General features: G+C 37.0%; 1 protein-coding gene across 8 annotated transcripts in view; it reads right to left on the bottom strand.

The window, feature by feature from the left end:
• STXBP5L (syntaxin binding protein 5L) overlaps positions 1–23,426 on the bottom strand; it is a 507,233-nt gene that overhangs the window by 184,713 nt on the left and 299,094 nt on the right. For all 8 annotated transcript variants that reach the window (XM_003825169.4, XM_008950467.3, XM_003825168.4 and 5 more), the window contains one exon: positions 9,638–9,792. In XM_003825169.4, the coding sequence (XP_003825217.1) occupies positions 9,638–9,792 (155 nt within the window). The remainder of the gene's footprint in view (positions 1–9,637; positions 9,793–23,426) is intronic.

Below are 23,426 nucleotides of genomic sequence, written 5' to 3'. Positions count from 1 at the left end.
AGATTTGAGATCTGTCTCCTTGCCAGTTCACTCACGATAAACCTTTCTTGCTGCAAAAACCTGCTGCTTCAGTGTTTGGCTTTCCATTGTGCATGGGCAAATGGACCCAGTTTAGTTCAATAACAAAGTTGGTGACCCAGATCGGACTTCTCTAAATCCTTTCAGGACAGTTTTGACTGTGGCTCACCAGCTCCATATCAGGGATGGGATCCACTTGAGGGTCTGAGCAGCTGTCCAGGTGTTTTACTCAGTGATTTGCTCTTGGTTCCTGTCTCCCCAGCATGGCCCTGCTGACTTTTGGTGCTTTTACTTTCATTTTTGCAGCAAAAAGAAGTTTTGAATTTTGGAACACATTTTTTTTTCCTCTTTTTTATTTTTATTTTGTGGTGAATTAATCTCTGTACAAGTAACCAACTCTCAGCTCCTTTCTTATCAACTTCCACTAGGGAGCCTTGTCAACCTCCACAAGGGGGTTTTGTTAGGGGATTTCAACTTTGATGGAAAGAAGAATAAGGGGGTATGTTCACGTGGCACTCTTGATTATAAATTTGACTAGGAACTTGACTGGGAACTTGGAACTTGGATGTGTATATGTATACGTGTCAAGTTTAGGGTTTGTCTAGTCACTTGTTTATGTTGTTAAGACCACTCAGCAAACCCTGAAGGAGCTGCCAGTGGCAGCCAAGGAGGCCTGACTCAGGGTCGCTGTCTGTTCCAGTCAACTAGACTGAGTAAATTATTTGCTTGATTATCGGCTGGAGGTCAACCTTCTCCATCCAGAATGGACTAAAGATGTCGGAAGCTTGCAGGGACAAGTTTGAGCCTTGTCTGTTTGCTCCCTTTGAGGGGATCAAACTCAGAGTCCAAAATGCTGTGGTTTGTCTTGTTTGATTGGCTTTTTCTGTTTCTGTTTGTATTCTGATATGAGCAGTAATATTTGGCTTAAGCAGCAGTAAATATTTTGATGGCACAGAAACAGCCTAATTAGAAAATTATTTAATAGAGGGACTACATTGCTCCCTCCAGCCCTTTTAGGTACTCCCAGGTGACTAGAGGATACCCAACCCATTGGGTGATTCACTGGGAAGGAATCTCCATAAGTACCACATTGCAGACCCAAAATATATATATCTCTTTCTAGTGCAGGGCCTTGCTCTAGCCATCTGAGATAAACTTCCAAGCAAAATGGGGAATGTTAATTGTAGCAGGACTCCAGCAGCACAAGCCATAAAGGTACAACAGTGGCCAAAGAAAATGCTTCTTCCTTTCTTGTGGTCCTTAAAGCCTTCAGGCAATACACTAACATTAACCCTGAACATCCAGGTAACCTGAGAGTTTTATCAGTCAGAGTGCCCCTGGCATAAGAGGAAAACTACAAAAAGTAGAAAAGGTGTTGGGAATATCAATATCTCCAGTAGTCGAGATTGCCTTTAAGGCATTTAATCATCTTATTCAAGTCCAGGAAGGGCAAAAGCAATGCGACATGAGACAACAAGCTATGCTGCTTGCTGTGGCTCTTGGCCACAACCAGTCGAGGCACAACATGGAGCATGCTAGGAAAAACAAATGGCCATGGGTAAGACCCTTAGGGACCCCACTGGTGGCCAAAATGGCCGTACACTCTTGAGGCCACAATGTGCATATTATAAACAAGAGGACCATTGGAAATGGGAGTGCCCTAATCATCCTGGCAGGTAGAGAAAGAAGCTGCCCATTAATCAGCCCACCAGATACCAGTTTCTGATAGTGATTAAAAATAATGGGACCGGGGATCCTCTATGATCTAGGAACCTTAGGTAATCTAATGTAGAAAAGAGACTCATTGGCTTTCTAATTGATTCTAGAGCTAACCTTCTTCAACTAGCTCCTCTCTTCCTGCCGGTCCGCCCGACTACTTTGCTACTCTGGTTTCTCTAAAATTCAGTAAGGGGCTTCAGCCACGTGGAACAGAAAAATTTAAACTAAAATTGTTAGTTTAACAGTGACGAAGTTTGAATCTAACTATCCCTTTTAACTAGTGAGTTATGCCTGACATATGGCTAAAGCTTTAATTAAAGCTTGATCATTATTTGTATCTGGCTGCATGTACAAGTCTGGTTGTATTTGTCTATGGTACCAAATTGGCTTATAAATAGATGAGTATTCATAAATTAAGCAAATAAGACCAGGAACTTTTCAAATTCATGTTTGACTTAGAAATCTTTTGGCAAATGGGACTAGTCTAAGATTGTCGATTTGATGGGAATGCCTGTGTCCTCTGAATTATTTGACTTTAAGGTCATTACTTTTATAATATTTGCCCGATATAGACAAATACAACCAGACTTGTATCTGGCTGCATGTACAAGTCTGGTTGTACTTGTCTATGGTACCCAATTGGCTTATAAATAGATGAGTACTCATAAATTAAGCAAATAAGACCAGGCACTTTTCAAGTTCACATTTGACTTAGAAATCTTTTGGCAAATGGGACTAGTCTAAGGTTGTTGATTTGATGGGAATGCCTGTGTCCTCTGAATTATTTGACTTTAAGGTCATTACTTTTATAATATTTGCCTGATATGCAGTTATATAAAATAAGTAATAGATAAATAATTTGGAATGATGACTAGTTTGTCTATTATCTCAGTTTTCATAAGTAATCTCAGCACACTGCTAAAAATAAATAAATAAAGGTAAATGGGATAAATAGCTATAAATTTTATGTAATTTGAAATCCTAAATTAAATAATAGATAACTCATTAAATGTACAAGTCATTTTCAAATACGATAAAAACTGAAACAAACTGCTGAACATAAATAGGGTTGTCCTTGGCTTCTTAAATTTAATAGAAAGACTAGAAATACTAAGAGAAAGACTAAATATGCATAAAAATATGTTATAGGGAAACACGTTTTTCTGACAATTATAAAATGGCTCTTGGCCAAGCATGGTGACTCACGCCTATACTCTCAGCACTTTGGGAAGCTAAGGTGGGAGGATTGTTTGAGGCCAGAAGTTTGAGACCACCCTGGGTAACAAGGCAAGACATCTCTACAAAAAAATAAAATAATTAGCCAGGTATGGTGACACACACTTGGAGTTTCAGCTACTTGGGGGGCTGAGGTGAGAGAATTGCTTGAGCCCAGGAGTTTGAGGCTGCAGTGAGCCATGATCATGCCACTGCACTCTAGCCTGGGCAAAAGGGCAAGACCCTGTCTCTAAAAAGTAAAAAAAATGAAAAATAATAAAAATAAAATGGTTGTTATCTGTTAAATAATGATATGTAACAGGCAATTCAAGATTTTGTGTTTCCTATGTTTTTAATAAAATTTAAGGTTACCAGAAGCTAAAAATTCCAATTGATATATAATTCTGTATATAAAGTATGCCAAAGTAAGGTGTGTTTAATAAGAGAAAAAAATTATAAGAGGAAAAAAATGTCTTTTATTGGGAAAAAATAACTTTTTCTAATTCAAAGGTTATCTAAAGGGAGTGTCAAAATGTGGATTTAGGAAGGAAATAGAAACAAGATAGAAAGGAACTGTAAATAGTAGAGACAGAAAGAGATGTAAGGAGAGTTATAGATGTAAAGATAAGAGAATAATTTTGCATGAGATAGTCTTGCATGGTAAATCTTTTTCCTAGAGTGATATAACTGGTTACTTAAGAAGAAAGAGGAAGTATAGAGTGAGGCAGGGTGTCTCAGTAATCCATAGATGGTCTGAGTAAATCATGATAAGGTTCATGAATGGGAACTTATGAAGGAAATTCTGGGTGTGATTAAGCTGGCTATAATTAAAAGAAATTATTTGTGACAGTCTTTCTAAAGAATAAACTTTGATGTTAAAATACACTGATACAAAGTTTAAAAATCTGGTCACCTATGTTAAAACAACAAAGGTTTCCTTTCTTTTCTTTTCTTTTCTTCTTTTCTTTTCTGAGATGGAGTCTCACTCTATTGCCCAGGTTGGAGTGCAGTGGCATGATCTCGGCTCACTGGAACTTCCACCTTTCAGGTTCAAGCGATTCTTCTGCCTCAGCCTCCCGAGTAGCTGGGATTACAGATGTGTGCCACCTCACCCAGCTGATTTTTGTATTTTTAGTAGAGACGGGGGTTTCACCATGTTGGCCAGGCTGGTCTTGAACTCCTGACCTCAGGCCATCCACTGCCTCAGCCTCCCAAAGTGTTGGGATTACAGGCATGAGCCACTGCACCCAGCCAACAAAGGTTCAATTGCTTTTAGTAAGATTGCAAGAGGTTTTGATTTTTAATTCTGAAATGTGTTTAACAACCATCCTCTGAATTACAAACAAATTTCTATTTCTGTCACATTTCTTCCTGAGAACCACCTAGTTTCTCTGGTTTTACTTTTATCCTGAAGGTCCAGAAAAGCAATGTTTTACTCGGTATAACTTGATTGAGTACTCTTGGCTTTTCTTTATGTGTCTGAATTATTTTATGTAACCAGAACTTCATATGCTCTTGCTAAGAACCACATATTCCTTGCTCAAGGAATATATGAGCCTAGGAAACACAGATTCTGTGTTTTACCAAGGAAACTTCCTGTACTTCATGCTGTCCTTGTTGGGTTTTGACTACTTCAGAAAACTGAACTTTACAAGGGTTAAGGTTTTCACATCCATGTAACTTTCTGTATTGCTTTTGAAATCTTCTGATTTTTACTCTTACTTTGGTTGAATAAGTAACTATTATTTAGCAGTGAACACCATTCTATTAAAGAAAGTAGTTTTTGAAATTTTTAACATCTTTGGCAGGTCTCTCCAGGACCCAAATCTTAAGTTAAGCCTTTTGGCCTAAAATTAATTTTACAATTTTCCACATAGGCCCCCTGAAGAGCCTCAAAGGGTTTATCTCTCATCTTGTACAGATATTAAATGATTAGGTTTATTTGGTAAATAATACAGGAAGTGCTGTCAAATTATGAATGGTGTTTAACTTCCTTTAAATTATATTTGTGGCTTTATTAAAAAGTGTAAAATTGTATAAAATTCTGATATGCCAAGATATGTGCCATAATAATGATTATTATGTTAAATGATTGTATGCCACCAAAACATCTAAATTGCCTTGTCAATTGGAAATTCTCATCATATCTTTGGCTATAATTGTTCTGGGTTTTTGTCATCCACAGTTATTGTTTTAAATTCTCTAGAAGTATTTGCAATGGGCTATAGTCCAAAATTGCTAATCAAAATAAAGAAAAAAAATTTTTTTGAAACAGTCTTACTCTGTTCCCCAGGCTGGAGTACAGTGGTGCAATCATAGATCGCTGCAGCTTCCATCTCCTGGGCTCAAGCTTGATCCTCCTACCTCAGCCTCTGGAGTAGCTAAGACTACAGGCATGTACCACTACACCCAGATAATTTTTTTGACTTTTAGTAGAGACAGATCTTGCTATGTTGTGCAGGCTGGTCTTGAAATCCTGAGCTCAAGCTATTCTCCCACACAGCCTCCCAAAGTGCTGGGATTACAGGTGTGAGCCACTGCACCTGGCCAACCAAACAGAATTATTTAAATGAAATTAAGTAATTGATAAGGATAATGTTTTTGTTGCTTAAATGTTTTGATTTCCAAATTCAAGGAAATTTTCTGACGTAAACTATCTATAGCTTGCAATATTTTGGTAAAGTATCCTCTATTGAACAAAGGTGGAAGCGTTTGCTTTTTCTCCCTACTTGATTCCTTAAAATTCAGAAGCTATAAATGAATATTCTTATTTTTATTTATATAAGTTAAATAAAAATCTTATCTCTCTTGAAAGCAGGATACAATTGGGAACATTGGTTATATTACCAAGGTATGTACTGAAATGTTATATGTAAAAATGTGCCTAAAATGCTTGTCTTCAAGAGTTCCTAGTTTTACAGTGAGTAAGTAAAAACTATCACTTCCTGGTAGGCCCAAGAACCTTAAGACTATAAGTAAAATCTAATGCCTGACTTGGTCTGGCCATCTAGCTTCAAGAGGTTCTAATAGCTGAGATTTCTTATATGATCAATGTGGAGAGGAAAAGTTATGCTTCTAAGAAAAGCAAAATTGTATCTGTTATTAGATTGTAACATTGTGCATTGCCCTAAAGTCCTTGTTATTTGGCTATAGACTGGACTAGATTCTGAATTCTCCTAAGATCCTCTAACATTTGGTTATAACTAAATCCTGATGGAGTCCCCTAGCCCTCTTTCCCCAGTCCAGACTACGGATGCTCTCGGGACATTCAGGGGATTTCCCCTTTTAAAATCTAACCAACTAGGTGAATTAAAATATCAGAATTGGACACAAACCGTACCCATAGGATACTATAGTCTCCTTGTCTCAAAGAAGTTGATGTTGTCTCTTCTTTTGTAAAAGCCACAATGAAAATAGTAACGGGGCCCCCCTCACTATCTGTGTTCCACACTCTAATGGGGCTCTCCTCAATTCACATCACAAGAAGTCTAGCAAACTATGCAGTTCTTTTTCTATCCTCACCTCCCCTTACCATGACCCAATATAACTTGCTTAATTCTGCCACTTTACTTATCTTTCCTGATGTCAGGTCTGTCCAACAGGCAGAACTGCATGCTCTTACTAGACATGTCTTTTAGCCAAAGGTAAAACGGCCAATTATTTATACAGATGGCAAGCATGCCTTGGGATAGCTCACAACCTTAGTATCTGTGTGAAATATATCCACAATACCACATTGGAAAACCATTTCGTGCCTTCATGGACCACTTCACATTACCAAAAAGTCCCTTTGAGGCATGGCAACAATATTTTTTTCAGCTCCCTGACTCTCAAGGATATCAGTATGTACTAGTTACAGTTTACATATTTTAGCATTGCATTGAAGCCTTCTATTGTCAACAGGCCATAGCCATGGCAGTAGCTAAGGCCCTGTTGGAAAATGTATAACAACCTGAGAAGTCTCTCAAGGGCTTCATAATGCACGAGGAACTCATTTTACAGGGCAAATTATTGAAAACATTTGTATAATTTGGCCTATTTATCAACATCTCCATTGTGCTTACCACCTCTAGTCCTCTGGACTGGTGAAACAGACCAAAGGAATAATAAAAGCCCAATTGGCAAAGATTTGTGGTGTGGCATTTAGCCTGCCATGGCCCAAGGCCCTTTCTTTAGTCCTCCTTAACCCTGGCATGCTTTCAATGTTCCTTTGTAGAGTTCTAAATTCATCTAGGTGGTCAGGGTAGCCAACACATTTGTGGTAGTCTCTAATCTTTACTGATCCCCTTCCAATTAGGACTCCTCATTGGCAGTCATTTCTGCTTGTCCCATTGGCCTCTGTACAGCTCCTGGGAAAGAATTTTGTACAAATCTGCCAGGTCCATATTTCCTTCTCCCAAAAAGGGTGAAATAATATTAGCGTTATCTCACCAGGAGATCTGGCCTCAGAAATGGCTTTTACCCTAATTCTCATCTCTCGAGTTGGCCTCACTAACAGTGCTCACCCTCCTCTCCACGAGCTACCAATTGTGCCCCGAGAGTCCTGGGGCACAATCCAACACCAATGATAATCCCAGAGATTACAGCTGGGGATGTACTCAAGGATGTGATTTACATGGAGAATAATCCTCTAATGAAGGAGCTAGATTAGGAAGGTTTCTGGGGTCCTGGTTTGGACTAGGTTCTGCTTGAGATGGATATATGGTCAGAAACCTTTCCGGCACTGTCAATAGAGTTAAAGTACATCTCCTAGCTTTTGACAAGTGAAAAGTTCCAACCTCATTACCACATTGCTAAAAAACAAAGATTTTTATATATGGCTTGAAAGTGAATAGGAATGGTTACATTGCATTTATGCTTTATTGAACCTTATTAGAAATTGTCCTAACATCTCTACCAACGTGCAGAAATTTATATACACACAGACCACACATTCTCAATTTCTATTGCTCACACATCTTCTTCCTCAAGGCTTTTCATAGGAGGCATTTTCCTAAGCTCAGCTGTTGGTCTTCTGTTCTTTCTTCCTACATTCTTTCATTATTCATTTTTGTAACTCCAAAAAACACTTATATTCTGATGATTCATAAATATTGTAAGACAGTTTCTCTCTTCTTCTGTTCTCTAAACAACTCTACTCTCTCATAATCAGACTTACCTTTCTCTCTTTCCAAAAACTGCTATTACTATGCATGAAACCACGACTATTTAGCTTAAAAATTAATACATTATTTATACTCTGAACCATACAACTCAGCACTTAATTAAGGTCTTTCATTACTTAAACTTAACAAGTCATAATAATCTCACTCATCTGACCAGATTTTATGCAATTTGATATCAGAGATTAGTTTAATACTTTATCTGTATGCTCAACAAGTTCTTGTAGTACTGGGGCCATAGAATGATTCGATAATTATTTGACAATTAAAAACATAAGTAAATTGTCTGTCCTAGTAACTTTGGAAATAAAGTGCTACATTGATTATTATTTAATATCAATTTATCCCATCTTTTAAATGTGAGACTAAATAAACTAAGTTAATACATATAATAGTGGAACTCACAACATATATATTTTTATAGTTTAAGAAGTATGCTCACTTAACCTTCCAGTAGTCATGTGGAGACCATATTACTATTCTCTTTCTACAAACCATAAATAAAACTAATAAATGTAAAGTGACTTGCCCAAGGTCACCTAGCTAGTAAGTGGCAGAGCTAAATCATAACCTCACATATTCTGTCCCCAAGTCCAGTGCTCTTTCTCTTATATCTGCATATTTCGTCTTAAAAATATAGTAATGTATATACACATACTATGTTGTTTTAACATGACTCATATTTCCTTTTTTATGTTTTCACTTTTCTCACTTTTTAGATTTATTTATTTATTTATCTATTTATTTGTTTGAGATGGAATCTCATTATGTTGCCCAGGCCAGTCTTGAACTCCTGGACTCAAACGATCTGCCTGCCTTGGCCTCTCAAAGTGCTGGGATTACAGGCATGAGTCACCACACCTGGCCACATTATTAAAATATTTCATCATTATTAGATTTCATTATACAGATTGCAAATAAGTTTAGACTAGTTGTTATGTTTACAAAAAGTCTTTATATTCAGTATAATAAAAATATATAAGCATTTCTCCTCCCAAAGTCCCTTCTGACTATTCTCAAAATTTTAAAAAGTCATTAACCACACATCTGCATTACTAGAGTAATCAGAGGTGCTGCAGTTGCATCTGAAGCAAAGCCAGATGTGAAACAGATGCAGCACCACCACAGTTACAGATTACTGATATCAGGTAAGTGCTTTAACTTTGATTGGCTTTGGGATGGAATTGATGGAGCTGGTCTGAGAGAGGCTATTAAGAGACCTCAGCTTCCCCAAGTGATTTCACCCTGGACCCTTATCAGACCCTCCCAGCTCAGCTTCCACCATCTAATCAAAGTTTAAAGCACTTACCTGATATTAGAACCTGAAATGCCAGCATTGCTGTACTACATCTGTGTTATTTCCAGTTTCTCAAGTAGGTACAGTTGCAGAACCTGTTCCAGCACCTGTAGCTCACAGCGTTATACCACAGTAGACATCTGAAAATATTTAACCTTAATTTTGTTAGAAACTTGTCATTTCCAAAATGATTTTCAACATTAATAGTTTCATTTTAGTTACTTACCATTTGGATAGGGCGTTTCACATAAAGTTAGAAATTCAACAATAGGATGATCCATTTCAAGTACTGTAATTGCTTTTCCATGCATGATGGTTAAACTTGGTCTTCTACAAGCTTTGTCATAGGACAGCCCACCAGAGAATATTATGAATGGTTCGCTACATAGGAAAAAACATTAATGAGACTCAGAAGTCCTTTAAAATGACACAAAGTCACAGGACTGAACCTATAAAGAACAGGTTTTGTTGCATACCATATAACATGACAGACAGCAAAAAACTTGCCCGGCTCAAAATTTCTCATTCAATAACCTACTATTCTACCATTTCCCACTTTCTAGATGTACATTCTCACATTAAATTTACTAATGGACCAGTCTAAACATATTGGGGTAGGTTTGGGGAAAGGCAGTGAGCTTGGAGGAAGGTAGATGTGCTCACTGACTCTCAAAAGGACATCTTCACGTACTTTACTTGGTTCCCAAACTCTAAATCACTATCATTGGAATATTAGTCTATGTCAGAATATCAGATTAATTAGCTGGCCTATGGGGCCTAAAATCTGTACAAGAGAAAAGAGACAAATTTTAATATAAAATGAAATGTGACAGTGGAAAGCTCAGAATGGCAGAGGGTAAAATAAGAATTCTAGATAATGGAGTTTCTGTGAAAAAAGAGTAAAGATAAAAAGATGGAGAAAGCTAATATGTAAGAGAAGGATAGCTAATCAAAGATAAATTGCCTTTTCTATTTTACTTGTGGCCAGTCTATAGATCAGTATAAACTCCATATATCTTGCTCAACTAACTTTAAACAAGATTTTTGGTCTGTTGCTTTATAAGATATAATTAGATAATAGAGTGGGGTTAAGATTCCTCTAAAACATTATAGCTATCTGAAAATTATGAAGTCATTTCACAGTTTTTCATTTTTCATTTCTCAAATCAATACTTACATATCTCTAGTGTATGTGTACAAAAGAAAAAGTGTGTTAGCAAGAAGTATTTTCAAGAAGTAAGAAGTAAATACCAAATTGAAAATATTCTTTTCTAATTTTTTTAAAGAACTAGAGGCTTTTATTGTATCAAATTATTTGAGAATATAATGCTCATCTACATAATTCACTTACATCCTATTTGCTAAGCTGAAGAATCTACTTGTTTCTAGAAATCGCTCTGTAAGATTTCCTTTTCTCTTCCGTTTTGTACTGTGTGTGGCGCCAAACATTATCAGTGGGACATTTACTAATCTTATGCTGGCTATATAACCAAAAAGGGTTTTTTTTTAACAAAGCTTCTATACAAACATACATATAAAATGTGTGTATTATTTTCTATTTATAATTCTATCTTAATATTCTGACATAAATATTTGAGTTATAAGCAAAATAAACAAAAATACTCTAACTTATTTTACTTCAGTTGATTTGAGTAATAGTCTTGCACCAGTGATTTGATATGGTAAATGACCAACCTACTAATGGTGCCATTAAAAAGCACATTTGTTATTTCTATAAAATGTATATTTATATTATTAATAAGATTTATCCAGATTTAAAAAGCATTTCTAATATAGTTATTTATGAAATCGTGTGGGGGTTTTTACCTTTGTTTTTTGCTCTGTTTTGCAAAAAAAGGCCACGACTTAAGAGAATGTAGTATCTTTTCATAATATTAATAATAATATTAAGCTTAACTACCTACTATTAATATTAATAAAGGCCATACGTATCTATTTTTTTCCTGTGTAAAAGTAGGTGAATTTACTCTCATCCCCTAATACTAATCCAAACATAGGATAAGGAGCAATGTACCCCCCCTGCTTTTTTGTATATACATTGGAAATATGTCCTCTCTAATATTGAAAGGAAGTAAAACCTCTTCTGCTCTAATTACGACTCTGCATCAGAATACTCTGGGTCTGAAGTTAGTTGTTAATATATATGCATTTCTCTATAAACTACTGAGTGATTGAATAAAAAGTTATTTCCTCAGGAAAGTGCTCAGGGAACCACTCATGGTTAACTGTACTAAATATTTAATTATCATCTTTAATACTCATAAGCAATGTCCTCATTTTATTAATGAGGTTAAATAACAGCTAAGAAGCAACAACCAAAAGAAAATTGAGATCTACCAGACTCCAAAGCCTATGATTCTAAACACTCCTATATATTGCCTCTAGTAATAAATAGCTACCATTTACTGAGTGCTTACCATGTGGCATATATTGTGCTATGTGTATATATAAAGTAAATTTTGTGTAATCCTCACAACAACCTTGATGAAGAAAGTACTATTAGTCCCATTTTATACATGAAGAATCTGGGATTAATGCAGATTAAACTTGTCCAGGGTCAAGCAGCTAGTGAGTACCAGGACAAAGATTCAAACCCAGACTCAAAAGCCCACATTTTTCATTTTTAGTTTAATGTTTCCCAAACTGTGGAATACAACTTGGTAGTTGTCGAGCAGAAAAAAATTAATTTTGATGATTTGATAATTTGCACTTGCAAAACCATATCTCCTTTCAGGAATTTTGCATTTCATAGCATATGTTAAAAATTCTGAGAAATCATATGGCAAGCAATCCAATTTACTTTTATAGAATTCAAAATTTCTCACATTTATTAGATTACAGATCCTTTTTATTGCATGAATATCATTAGTGATTAAAGGAACACAGTTGTTTGATAATGCTGTACCACACTAAATGTTGTACCAGACTAAACTGTGTCAGGTGTTATTTAATACAAAGATTCTATTAAGGGATACCTATCAGATGGATTCTTAGAAAAGAAATAAATGACCATATACTTGAAATGTCCTCATACTTAAAGAAAGCATTAATAAAAAATAACAAATTATGGATACATAACTTGGATGAATCTCAAAGGCATTCTGCTGAGTGAAAGAAGCTAGGCTTAAAAGGTTACATAATATATAACCACTTATATGTAACAGTCTCCAAAAGGCAAAACTATAGTGATGGAGAACAGATCAGTGGTTGCCAAGGGTTAGGAGTTGGGGAGAGGAGTGACTATAAAGGGACAGAAAGGGAGAGTTGTGGGAAATGATGGAAATATTCTTTATTTTTATTGTGGTGCTAGTTTTAGAAATCATACATGTGTTTAAAAACATGAAACTGTACACCAAAAGAAAAATAGTTAATTTTACTGTATGTATAATTTGTAAAATACATAAAGAAAACAGCATTAAAAGTTTGTTCCAATGAAGGCAACAAGATTAAACAAGTTGTGTAACATAATAAATATTAAATGCTAACATATATTGAGTATTTATGATATTCTAGGCATCGCATGCAGAATTTTACATGCATTCTTTTATTTAATCCTTATAACATCCCAATGAGATAACTACTATTATTATCTCCATTTAACAGATGGGTATATTGAGGCTTGGAGAACTTAATTATACATAAAGCCTATCAGTAGGCTGCCGTAATAGGAACAGATTAAAAGATTAGCAGAAAATAATTTTCTTTAGCTTAAGAGCACCTAATAATTCTAGTGGTAGTCAGTATATAAATCAATATTCCTATCTTGAAGAGGATAAAATTATTAAGCCTAGAGGCCATCTTAGTTGGAGTGTCAGTAAGCAAATTGGTGATTGGGGATAAATGATTCCCATATACATAGCTGTTTATCTCTGGAAATGTAAAGCAAGTCTGCGATTGGCTGGTCTGACATAAAACCGAGAAGAAAACACATCCCTTACATGTGCTACCTATGCAATCCAGTAAGAGACCCTACTGCTGCAGCTTATATGGTAGAGCTCTTCCTAAGGTTCCTGTTTCTGTGACAGCCATCCTGACTTATAACTGTACAGTTTCTGCCATGTAATAGTTGGAGCAGGGATATAGCTATATAATTCCACTTCCTAACTGTGGCCCATTTTGCTGTGGCAATAAATTTTAGTATTCTCTTTTTTTTTTTTTTTTTTTTTTTTTTTTTTTTGAGACGGAGTCTCGCTCTGTCGCCCAGGCTGGAGTGCAGTGGCGCGATCTCGGCTCACTGCAAGCTCCGCCTCCCGGGTTCACGCCATTCTCCTGCCTCAGCCTCCCGAGTAGCTGGGACTACAGGCGCCCGCTACCACGCCCGGCTAATTTTTTGTATTTTTAGTAGAGACGGGGTTTCACCGTGTTAGCCAGGATGGTCTCGATCTCCTGACCTCGTGATCCACCCGCCTCGGCCTCCCAAAGTGCTGGGATTACAGGCGTGAGCCACCGCGCCCGGCCAAATTTTAGTATTCTTAACCTACTGCCCCTCTGCTTTTTAACCTCCTTGTGTGCTAAGCTCCAGAGGTAATAAAGTAGTAATCACAAAAAAACAGAAGCAATGTACTAATGTACACAAGTAGGTGGGATGACAGTAATTATCATCAATAATATGATTGTTTCACATTACAAATATGAAGATTAATTTACACATAGTTGTATTATTGACTAGCAAAAAATTAAGAATACTTGAATAATTTTAACAACATGAAATAATGATGTCAATAATAATAGTAACTATTAAGAAACCCACTATATGTCTTCATCAAACTGAGGACATTACAGGCTGTATCCATTATTTCATTTAATTCTCATGAATATCATAGTGAGATAGGTATTGTTGATAAGGAAACTAAACTTTAAGAGAGTTAATTAAACTTTGCAAGGTCACACAACTGTCTTACTTCAAAGCCAATGATTTTAATTATTACTTTACACTGCCTTAACTTGAGTTTTTGATTTCTAAAAATATGTTCTCTTCACTTTCATCTCTTCCTCCCTTTGCTTGGCAACATCTGATCATCCTTAAAGTCCCATCTCAGGCATCTCCTTGCCAAAGAATTTTCCTGATCTCTCTCTTCATGGTTCTCCTCCCTACTCCCCTCAAGGCTGGGTTAGGTGCTCTTTTTGTGTGCTCCCATAACATATCTCTATAAAAGTAACTTCCATGTTGTATGGAAATCACTAGTTTATGTCCTTGCCTCTACTGCTAGAATATAACAAATTCAAAAGCAAGCAGTAATCTTATTTCAGAACATCAAACAAATCGCATTTGTTTAGTAATATAGTAATAACTACTAAATAATACCATATACTATATATTATATAGTATATTATACTAGCATATACAGTATATTATATATAAGCTAGTAGTATATAGTAATATATATACTATATTATACTATGTATAGTATATAGTAATATATATACTATATTATACTATGTATAGTATATAGTAATATATATACTATATTATACTATGTATAGTATATAGTAATATGTATACTATATTATACTATGTATAGTATATAGTAATATATATACTATATTATACTATATATAGTATAGTATATTATTACTATATATTACATATATTATACTACATATTATATTATATTATACTATATAGTATATTATATATTATACTATATATTATATTATATACTGTATGTAGTGTATATATATTATATATAGTATATTATATATTATATTATACTATATAGTATATTATACTATAGTATATATAATACTATATAGTATATTATACTATAGTATATATATTATACTATATGTTATATAGTAATAGCTACTAAACTATAGTAGTAACTACTAAATGTTGTTTTAACTGAGTTAAACTGAATACTGTTGAGAATCCAACAGAAATACAAATTTTAAAGACCTCCAAGCAATAAAATAGATATCATAAAGTCCAGGCATGTATACATTGTCATGGAAGAACCTCTCAGGCATTATATGGATCTATTTGCTCTCATTTTACAAGTTTGGCTTTCAAGTTTCTTAGTCTACAGAAAATCAAAGATTGGATACTAGTAGATAACACAATAAAAATTATAAGAAATCCTCATGGCTCAAAACTGAAGGAAAGAGAAAGATTTTTAAAAATATATGAAAGTGAAGCAGAATCTGGGCTAGCAAGATGGCCAAATAGGAACAGCTCTGGTCTGCAGCTCCCAGCGACATCAACACAGAAGAAAGTGATTTCTGCATTTCCAACGGAGGTACCCAGCTCATGGAACTGGGAATGATTAGACAGTGGGTGCAGACCACGGAGAGTGAGCAGAAGCAGGGTGGGGCATCACCTCACCCGGGAAGTGCAAGGGGTTGAAGAACTTCCTCCCCTAGCCAAGGGAAGCCATGAGGGACTGTGCTGTGAGGAATAGTGCATTCTGGCCCATATACCACGCTTTTCCCATGGTCTTCGCAACCCGCAGACAAGGAGATTCCCTCCAGTGCCTACGTCATCAGGGCCCTGGGTTTAAAGTGCAAAACTGGGAAGCCATTTGGGCAGACACCGAGCTAGCTGAAGGAGTTTCTTTTCACACCTCGCTGGCACCTGGAATGCCAGCAAGACAGAACCATTCACTTCCCAGGAAAGGGGGCTGAAGCCAGGGAGCCAAGTGGTCTAGCTCAGAGGATCCCAACCCCACAGAGCATAGCAAGCTAAGATCCACTGGTTTGAAATTCTCGCTGCCAGCACGGCAGTCTGAGGTCGATCTGGGAAGTGCCAGCTTGGTTGGGGGAGGGGCGTCACCATTACTGAGGCTTGAGTAGGTGGTATTGCCCTGACAGTATAAACAAAGCCACCAGGAAGTTCGACCTGGACAGAGCCCACCACAGCTCCACAAAGAGGCTGTAGCCAGAGGGCTTCTCTAGATTCCTCCTCTCTGGGTAGGGCATCTCTGAAAGACAGGCAGCAGCCCCAGTCAGGGCTTATAGACAAAACTCCCATCTCCCTTGGACAGAGCACCTGGCGGAGGGGTGGCTGTGGGCGCAGCTTAAGCCGACTTAAACATTCCTGCCTGCTGACTCTGAAGAGAGCAGCAGATCTCCCAGCACAGTGCTCGAGCTCTGCTAAGGGACAGACAGCCTCTTCAAGTGGGCCCTTGACACCCATGCCTCCTGACTGGGAGACACATCCCAGCAGTGATCGACAGACACCACATACAGGAGAGCTCCAGCTGGCATCTGGTGGGTGTCCCTCTAAGATGAAGCTTCCAGAGGAAGGAACAGGCAGCAATCTTTCCTGTTCTGCAGACTCCCGTGGTGATAACCAGGCAAAGAGCGTCTGGAGTGAACCTTCAGCAAACTCTAGCAAAACTGCAGCAGAGGGGCCTGACTGTTAGAAGGAAAACTGACAAACAGAAAGGAATAGCATCAACATCAACAAAAAGGACATCCACACAAAAACCCCATCCGAAGGTCACCAAGACCAAAGGTAAATAAATCCATGAAGATGAGACAAAAAAGTATAAAAAGGCTGAAACTTCCAAAAACCAGAAAGCCTCTCCTCCAAAGGATCACAACTCCTCGCCAGCAAGGGAACAAAACTGGATGGAGAATGAGTTTGATGAATTGAAAGATGTAGGTTTCAGAGGTGGGTAATAACAAAATCCTCTGAGCGAAAGGAGCATGTTCTAACCCAATGCAAGGAAGCTAAGAACCTTGAAAAAAGGTTAGAGGAACTACTAACTAGAATAACCAGTTTAGAGAAGAAGATAAATGACCTTGGAGCTGAAAAACATAGCACATGAAGCATACACAAGTATCAATAGCCAAATTGATAAGTGAAAGAAAGGATATCAGAGATTGAATATCAACTTAATGAAATAAAGCATGAAGAAAACATTAGAGAAAAAAGAATGAAAAGGAATGAACAAAGCCTCCAAGAAATATGTAACTATGTGAAAAGACCAAACCTATGTTTGATTGGTGTACTTGAAAGTGACAGGGAGAATGGAACAGAGTTGGAAAACACTCTTCAGGATATTATCCAGGAGAACTTCCCCAACCTAGCAAGACAAGCCAACATTCAAATTCAGAAAATAAAGAGAATATCATAAAGATACTCCTAGAGAAGAGCAACCTCAAGACACATAATCGTCAGATTCACTAAAGTTGAGATGAAGGAAAAAATGTTAAGGGCAGCCAGAGAGAAAGGTCGGGTTACCTACAAAGGGAAGCCCATCAGACTAAACCAGTTCTCTCTGCAGAAACCCTACAAGCCATAAAAAAGTTGAGGCCAATATTCAACACTATTAAAGAAAAGAATTTTCAAACCAGAATTTCATATCCAGCCAAACTAAGCTTCATAAGTGAAGGGGAAATAAAATCCTTTACAGACAAGCAAATGCTGAGAGATTTTGCCACCACAAGGCCTGCCTTACAAGAGCTCCTGATGAAAGTACTAAATTTGGAAACAAAAAACTGGTACTAGCCATTGCAAAAACATACCATATTGTAAAGACCATAGACACTACGAAGAAACTGCAACAACTAATGGGCAAAATAACCAGCTAGCGTCATAATGACAGGATCAAATTTACACATAACAATATTAACCTTAAATGTAAGTGGGCTAAATGCCCCAATTAAAAGACGCAGACTGGCAAATTGGATAGAGTCAAGACCCATCAGTGTGCTGTATTAAGGAGACCCATCTTATGTGCAAAGACACACATAGGCTTACAATAAAGGGATGGAGAACTGTTTACCAAGCAAATGGAAAGAAAAAAAAAAGCAGGGGTTGCATTCCTAATCTCTGATAAAACAGTCTTAAACAAAGATCAAAAAAGACAAACAAGGGCATTACATAATGGTAAAGGGATCAATGCAAGAAGAAGAGGTAACTATCCTAAATATATACGCAACCAATACAGGAGCACCCAGATTCATAAAGTAAGTTCTTAGAGACCAACAAAAAAACTTAGACTCCCACACAATAATAGTGGGAGACTTTAACTCCCCACTGTCAATATTAGACAGGTCAATGAGACAAAAAATTAACAAGGCTATTCAGGACTTGAACTCAGCTCTGGACCAAGTGGACCTAATAGACATCTACAGAACTCTGCACCACAAATCAACAGAATATACATTCTTCTCAGTGCCACAATGAACTTATTCTAAAATTGATGACATAATTGGAAGTAAAACATTCCCCAGCAAATGCAAAAGAACAAAAATCATAACAGTCTTTCAGACCACAGTGCAATCAAATTAGAACTCAGGATTGAGAAACTCACTCAAAACCACAAAACTACAGGGAAACTGATCAACCTTCTCCTGAATGACAACTGGGTAAATAATGAAATTAAGGCAGAAATAAATAATTTCCTTGAAACCAATGAGAACAAAGACACAATGTACCAGAATCTCTGGGACACAGCTAAATCAGTGTTTAGAGAGAAATTTATAGCACTAAATGCCCACAGGAGAAAGCAAGAAAGATCTAAAACTGACACCCTAACATCACAGTTAAAAGAACTAGAGAAGCAAGAGCAAACATATTCAAAAGCTAGCAGAAGACAAGAAATAACTAAGATCACAGTGCAACTGAAGGAGATAGAGACATGAAAAACCCTTCAAAAAAATCAATGAATCCAGGTGCTGGGTTTTTGAAAAGATTAACAAAATACATAGACAACTAGCCAGCCTAATAAATAAGAAAAATGAGATGAATCAAATAGACACAATAAAAAGTGATAAAGGGGATATCATCACTGATCCCACAGAAATACAAACTACCATCAGAGAATACTATAAGCACCTCTATGCAAATAAATTAGAAAATCTAGAAGAAATGGATAAATTCCTAACCACATATACCCTCCCAAGACTAACCCAGGAAAAAGTCAAATCCCTGAACAAATAAGTTCTAAAATTGAGGCAGTAATTAATAGCTTACCAACCCAAAAAAGCCCAGGACCACATGGATTTACAGCCGAATTCTACCAGAGGTACAAAGAGGAGCTGGTACCATTCCTTCTGAAACTATTCCAAACAATAGAAAAAGAGAGACTCCTCCCTAACTCTTTTTATGAGGCCAGGGTCATCCTGATACCAAAACCTGGCAGAGACACAACAACAACAATGAAATTTCAGGCCAATATCCCTGATGAACATCAATGCAAAAATCCTCAATAAAATACTGGCAAACCGAACACAACAGCACATCAAAAAGCTTATCCACCATGATCAAGTTGGCTTCATACCTGGGATGCAAGGTTGATTCAATGTATGCAAATCAATAAACGTAATCCATCACATAAATAGAACTAATGACAAAAACCTCATGATTATCTCAATAGATGTAGAAAAGGCCTTTGATAAAATTCAACACCCCTTCATGCTAAAAACTCTCAATAAACTAGGTATTGAAACATATTTCAAAATAATAAGAGCTATTTATGAGAAACCCACAGCCAATATCATACTCAATGGGCAAAAGCTGGAAGCATTCCCTTTGAAAACAGGCACAAGATAAGGATGAGGTCTCTCACCACTCCTATTCAACATAGTATTGGAAGTTTTGGCCAGGGCAATCAGGCAAGAGAAAGAAATAAAGGGTATTCAAATAGGAAGGGAGGAATTCAAATTGTCTCTGTTTGCAGATGACATGATTGCATATTTAGAAAACCCCATTGTCTCAGCCCAAAATCTCCTTAAGCTGATAAGCAACTTCAGCAAAGTCTCAGGATACAAAACTAATTTGCAAAAATCACAAGAATTCCTATACACCAATAACAGACAGAGAGCCAAATCGTGAGTGAACTTACATTCACAATTGCTACAAAGAGAATAAAATACCTAGGAATACAATTTACAAGGGACATGAAGGACCTCTTCAAGGAGAACTACAAACCACTGCTCAAGGAAATAAGAGAGAATACAAACAAATGGAAAAGCATTCCATGCTCATGGATAGGAAGAATCAATATCACGAAAATGGCCACACTGCTCAAAATACTTTATAGATTCAATGCTATCCCCCTGAAGCTACCATTGACTTTCTTCACAGAATTAGAAAAAGCTACTTTAAATTTCATATGGAAGCAAAAAAGAGCCTGTATAGCCAAGACAATGCTAAGCAAAAAGAACAAAGCTGGAGGCATCATGCTACCTGACTTCAAACTATACTACAAGGCTATAGTAATGAAAACAGCATGCTTCTGGTATCAAAACAGATATACAGACCAATGGAACAGAACCGAGTCCTCAGAAATAACTCCACCCATCTACAACCATCTGATCTTTGATGAACCTGACAAAAACAAGCAATGGGGAAAGGATTCCCCATTTAATAAATGGTGGTGGGAAAACTGGTTAGCCATATGCAAAAAACTGAAACTGGACCCCTTCCTTACACCTTATATAAAAATTAGCACAAGATGGATTAAAGACTTAAACTTAAGACCTAAAACCATAAAACCCTAGAAGAAAACCTAGGCAATATCATTCAGGATGTAGGCATGGGCAAACACTTCATAACTAAAATACTAAAAGCAATGGCAACAAAAGGCAAAATTAACAAATGGGATCTAATTAAAGTAAAGATCTTCGGTACAGCAAAAGAAACTATCATGAGAGTGAACAGGCAACCTACAGAATGGGAGGATATTTTTGCAATCTATCCATCTGACAAAGGGCTAATATCCAAAATCTACAAGGAACGTAAGCAAATTTACAAGAAAACAACAAACAACCTCATCTAAAAGTGGGTGAAGTATATGAATAGACACTTCTCAAAAGAAGACATTTATGCGGCCAACAAACATGAAAAAAAGCTCATCATCACTGGTCATTAGAGAAATGCAAATCAAAACCCCAATGAGATACAATCTCATGCCAGTTAGAATGGTGATCATTAAAAAGTCAGGAAACAGGCCAGCATGTTGGCTCACTCCTGTAATCCCAGCAGTTTGGGAGGCTGAGGCGGTCAGATCATGAGGTCAAGAGATGGAGACCATCCTGGCCAACATGGTGTAACCCTGTCTCTACTAAAGTAAATACAAAAATTAGCTGGGCATGGTGGCACATGCCTGTAGTCACAGTTACTCAGGACGCTGGGGCAGGAGAATCGCTTGAACCCCGGAGGCAGAGGTTGCAGTGTGCTGAGATCACGCCACTGCACTCCAGCCTGGTGACAGAGCGAGACTCTGTCTCAAAAAAAAAAAAAAAAAAAAGAAAAGAAAAAAAGTCAGGAAATAAGAGATGCTGGAGAAGATGTAGAAAAAATAGGAATGCTTCTTTGAAAACTGGCACAAGACAGGGATGCCCTCTCTCACCACTCCTATTCAACATAGTGTTGGAGGTTCTGACCAGGGCAATCAGGCAGGAGAAAGAAAGAAAGGGTTTTCAATTAGGAAAGGAGGAAGTCAAATTGTCCCTGTTTACAGATGACATGATTGTATATTTAGAAAACCCCATTGTCTCAGCCCAAAATCATCTTAAGCTGATAAGCAACTTCAGCAAAGTCTCAGGATAAAAAATCAATGTTCAAAAATCACAAGAATTCCTATACACCAATAACAGACAGAGAGCCAAATCGTGAGTAAACTCACATTCACAATTGCTACAAAGAGAATAAAATACTTAGCAATCCAACTTACAAGGGATGTCAAGGACCTCTTCAAGGAGAACTTCAAACCACTGTTCAACAAAATAAAAGAGGACACAAACAAATGGAAGAACATTCCATGCACATGGGTAGGAAGAATCAATATCGTGAAAATGGCAATACTGCCCAATGTAATTTATAGATTCAATGCCATCCCCATCAAGCTACCAATGACTTTCTTCACAGAATTGAAAAAAATTACTTTAAAGTTCATATGGAACCGAAAAAGGTCCCGTATTGCCAAGACAATCCTAAGCCAAAAGAACAAAGCTGGAGGCATCACACTACTTGACTTCAAACTATACTACAAGGCTACAGTAACCAAAACAGCATGGTACTAGTACCAAAACAGAGATATAGACCAATGGAACAGAACAGAGGCCTCAGAAATAATACCACACATCTACAACCATCTGATCTTTGACAAACCTGACAAAAACAAGAAATGGGGAAAGGATTCCCTATTTAATAAATGGTGCTGGGAAAACTGGCTAGCCATATGTAGAAACCTGAAACTGGATCCCTTACTCACACCTTATACAAAAATTAATTCAAGATGGATTAAAGACTTAAATGTTAGATCTAAAACCATAAAAACCCTAGAAGAAAACCTAGGCAATACCATGCAGGACATAGGCAGGGGCAAGGACTTCATGTCTAAAACACCAAAAGCAATGGCAACAAAAGCCAAAACTGACAAATGGGATCTAATTAAATTAAAGAGCTTCTGCACAGCAAAAGAAACTACCATCAGAGTGAACAGGCAACCTACAGAATGGGAGAAAATTTTTGCAATCTACTCATCTGACAAAGGGCTAATATCCAGAATCTACAATGAACTTAAATTTACAAGAAAAAAACAAACAACTCCATCAAAAAATGGGTAAAGGGTATGAACAGACACTTCTCAAAAGAAGACATTTATGCAGCCAAAAGACACATGAAAAAATGCTCATCATCACTGGCCATCAGAGAAATGCAAATCAAAACCACAATGAGATACCATCTCACACCAGTTAGAATGGCGATCATTAAAAAGTCAGGAAACAACAGGTGCTGGAGAGGATGTGGAGAAATAGGAACACTTTTACACTGTTGGTGGGACTGTAAACTAGTTCAACCATTGTGGAAGACAGTGTGGCAAGTCCTCAAGGAGCTAGAACTAGAAATACCATTTGACCCAGCCATCCCATTATTGGGTATATACCCAAAGGATTATAAATCAAGCTGCTATAAAGACACATGCACACGTTATGTTTATTGCAGCACTATTCACAATAGCAAAGACTTGGAACCAACCCAAATGTCCATCAGTGATAGACTGGATTAAGAAAATGTGGCACATATACACCATGGAATA

This window comes from Pan paniscus, chromosome 2, assembly GCF_029289425.2.
Source record: "Pan paniscus chromosome 2, NHGRI_mPanPan1-v2.0_pri, whole genome shotgun sequence".
In the NCBI taxonomy this organism is placed as follows: domain Eukaryota; kingdom Metazoa; phylum Chordata; class Mammalia; order Primates; family Hominidae; genus Pan; species Pan paniscus.
Note: the sequence above shows the minus strand (reverse complement) of the source record. Positions and strands in the feature narration are given on the sequence as shown.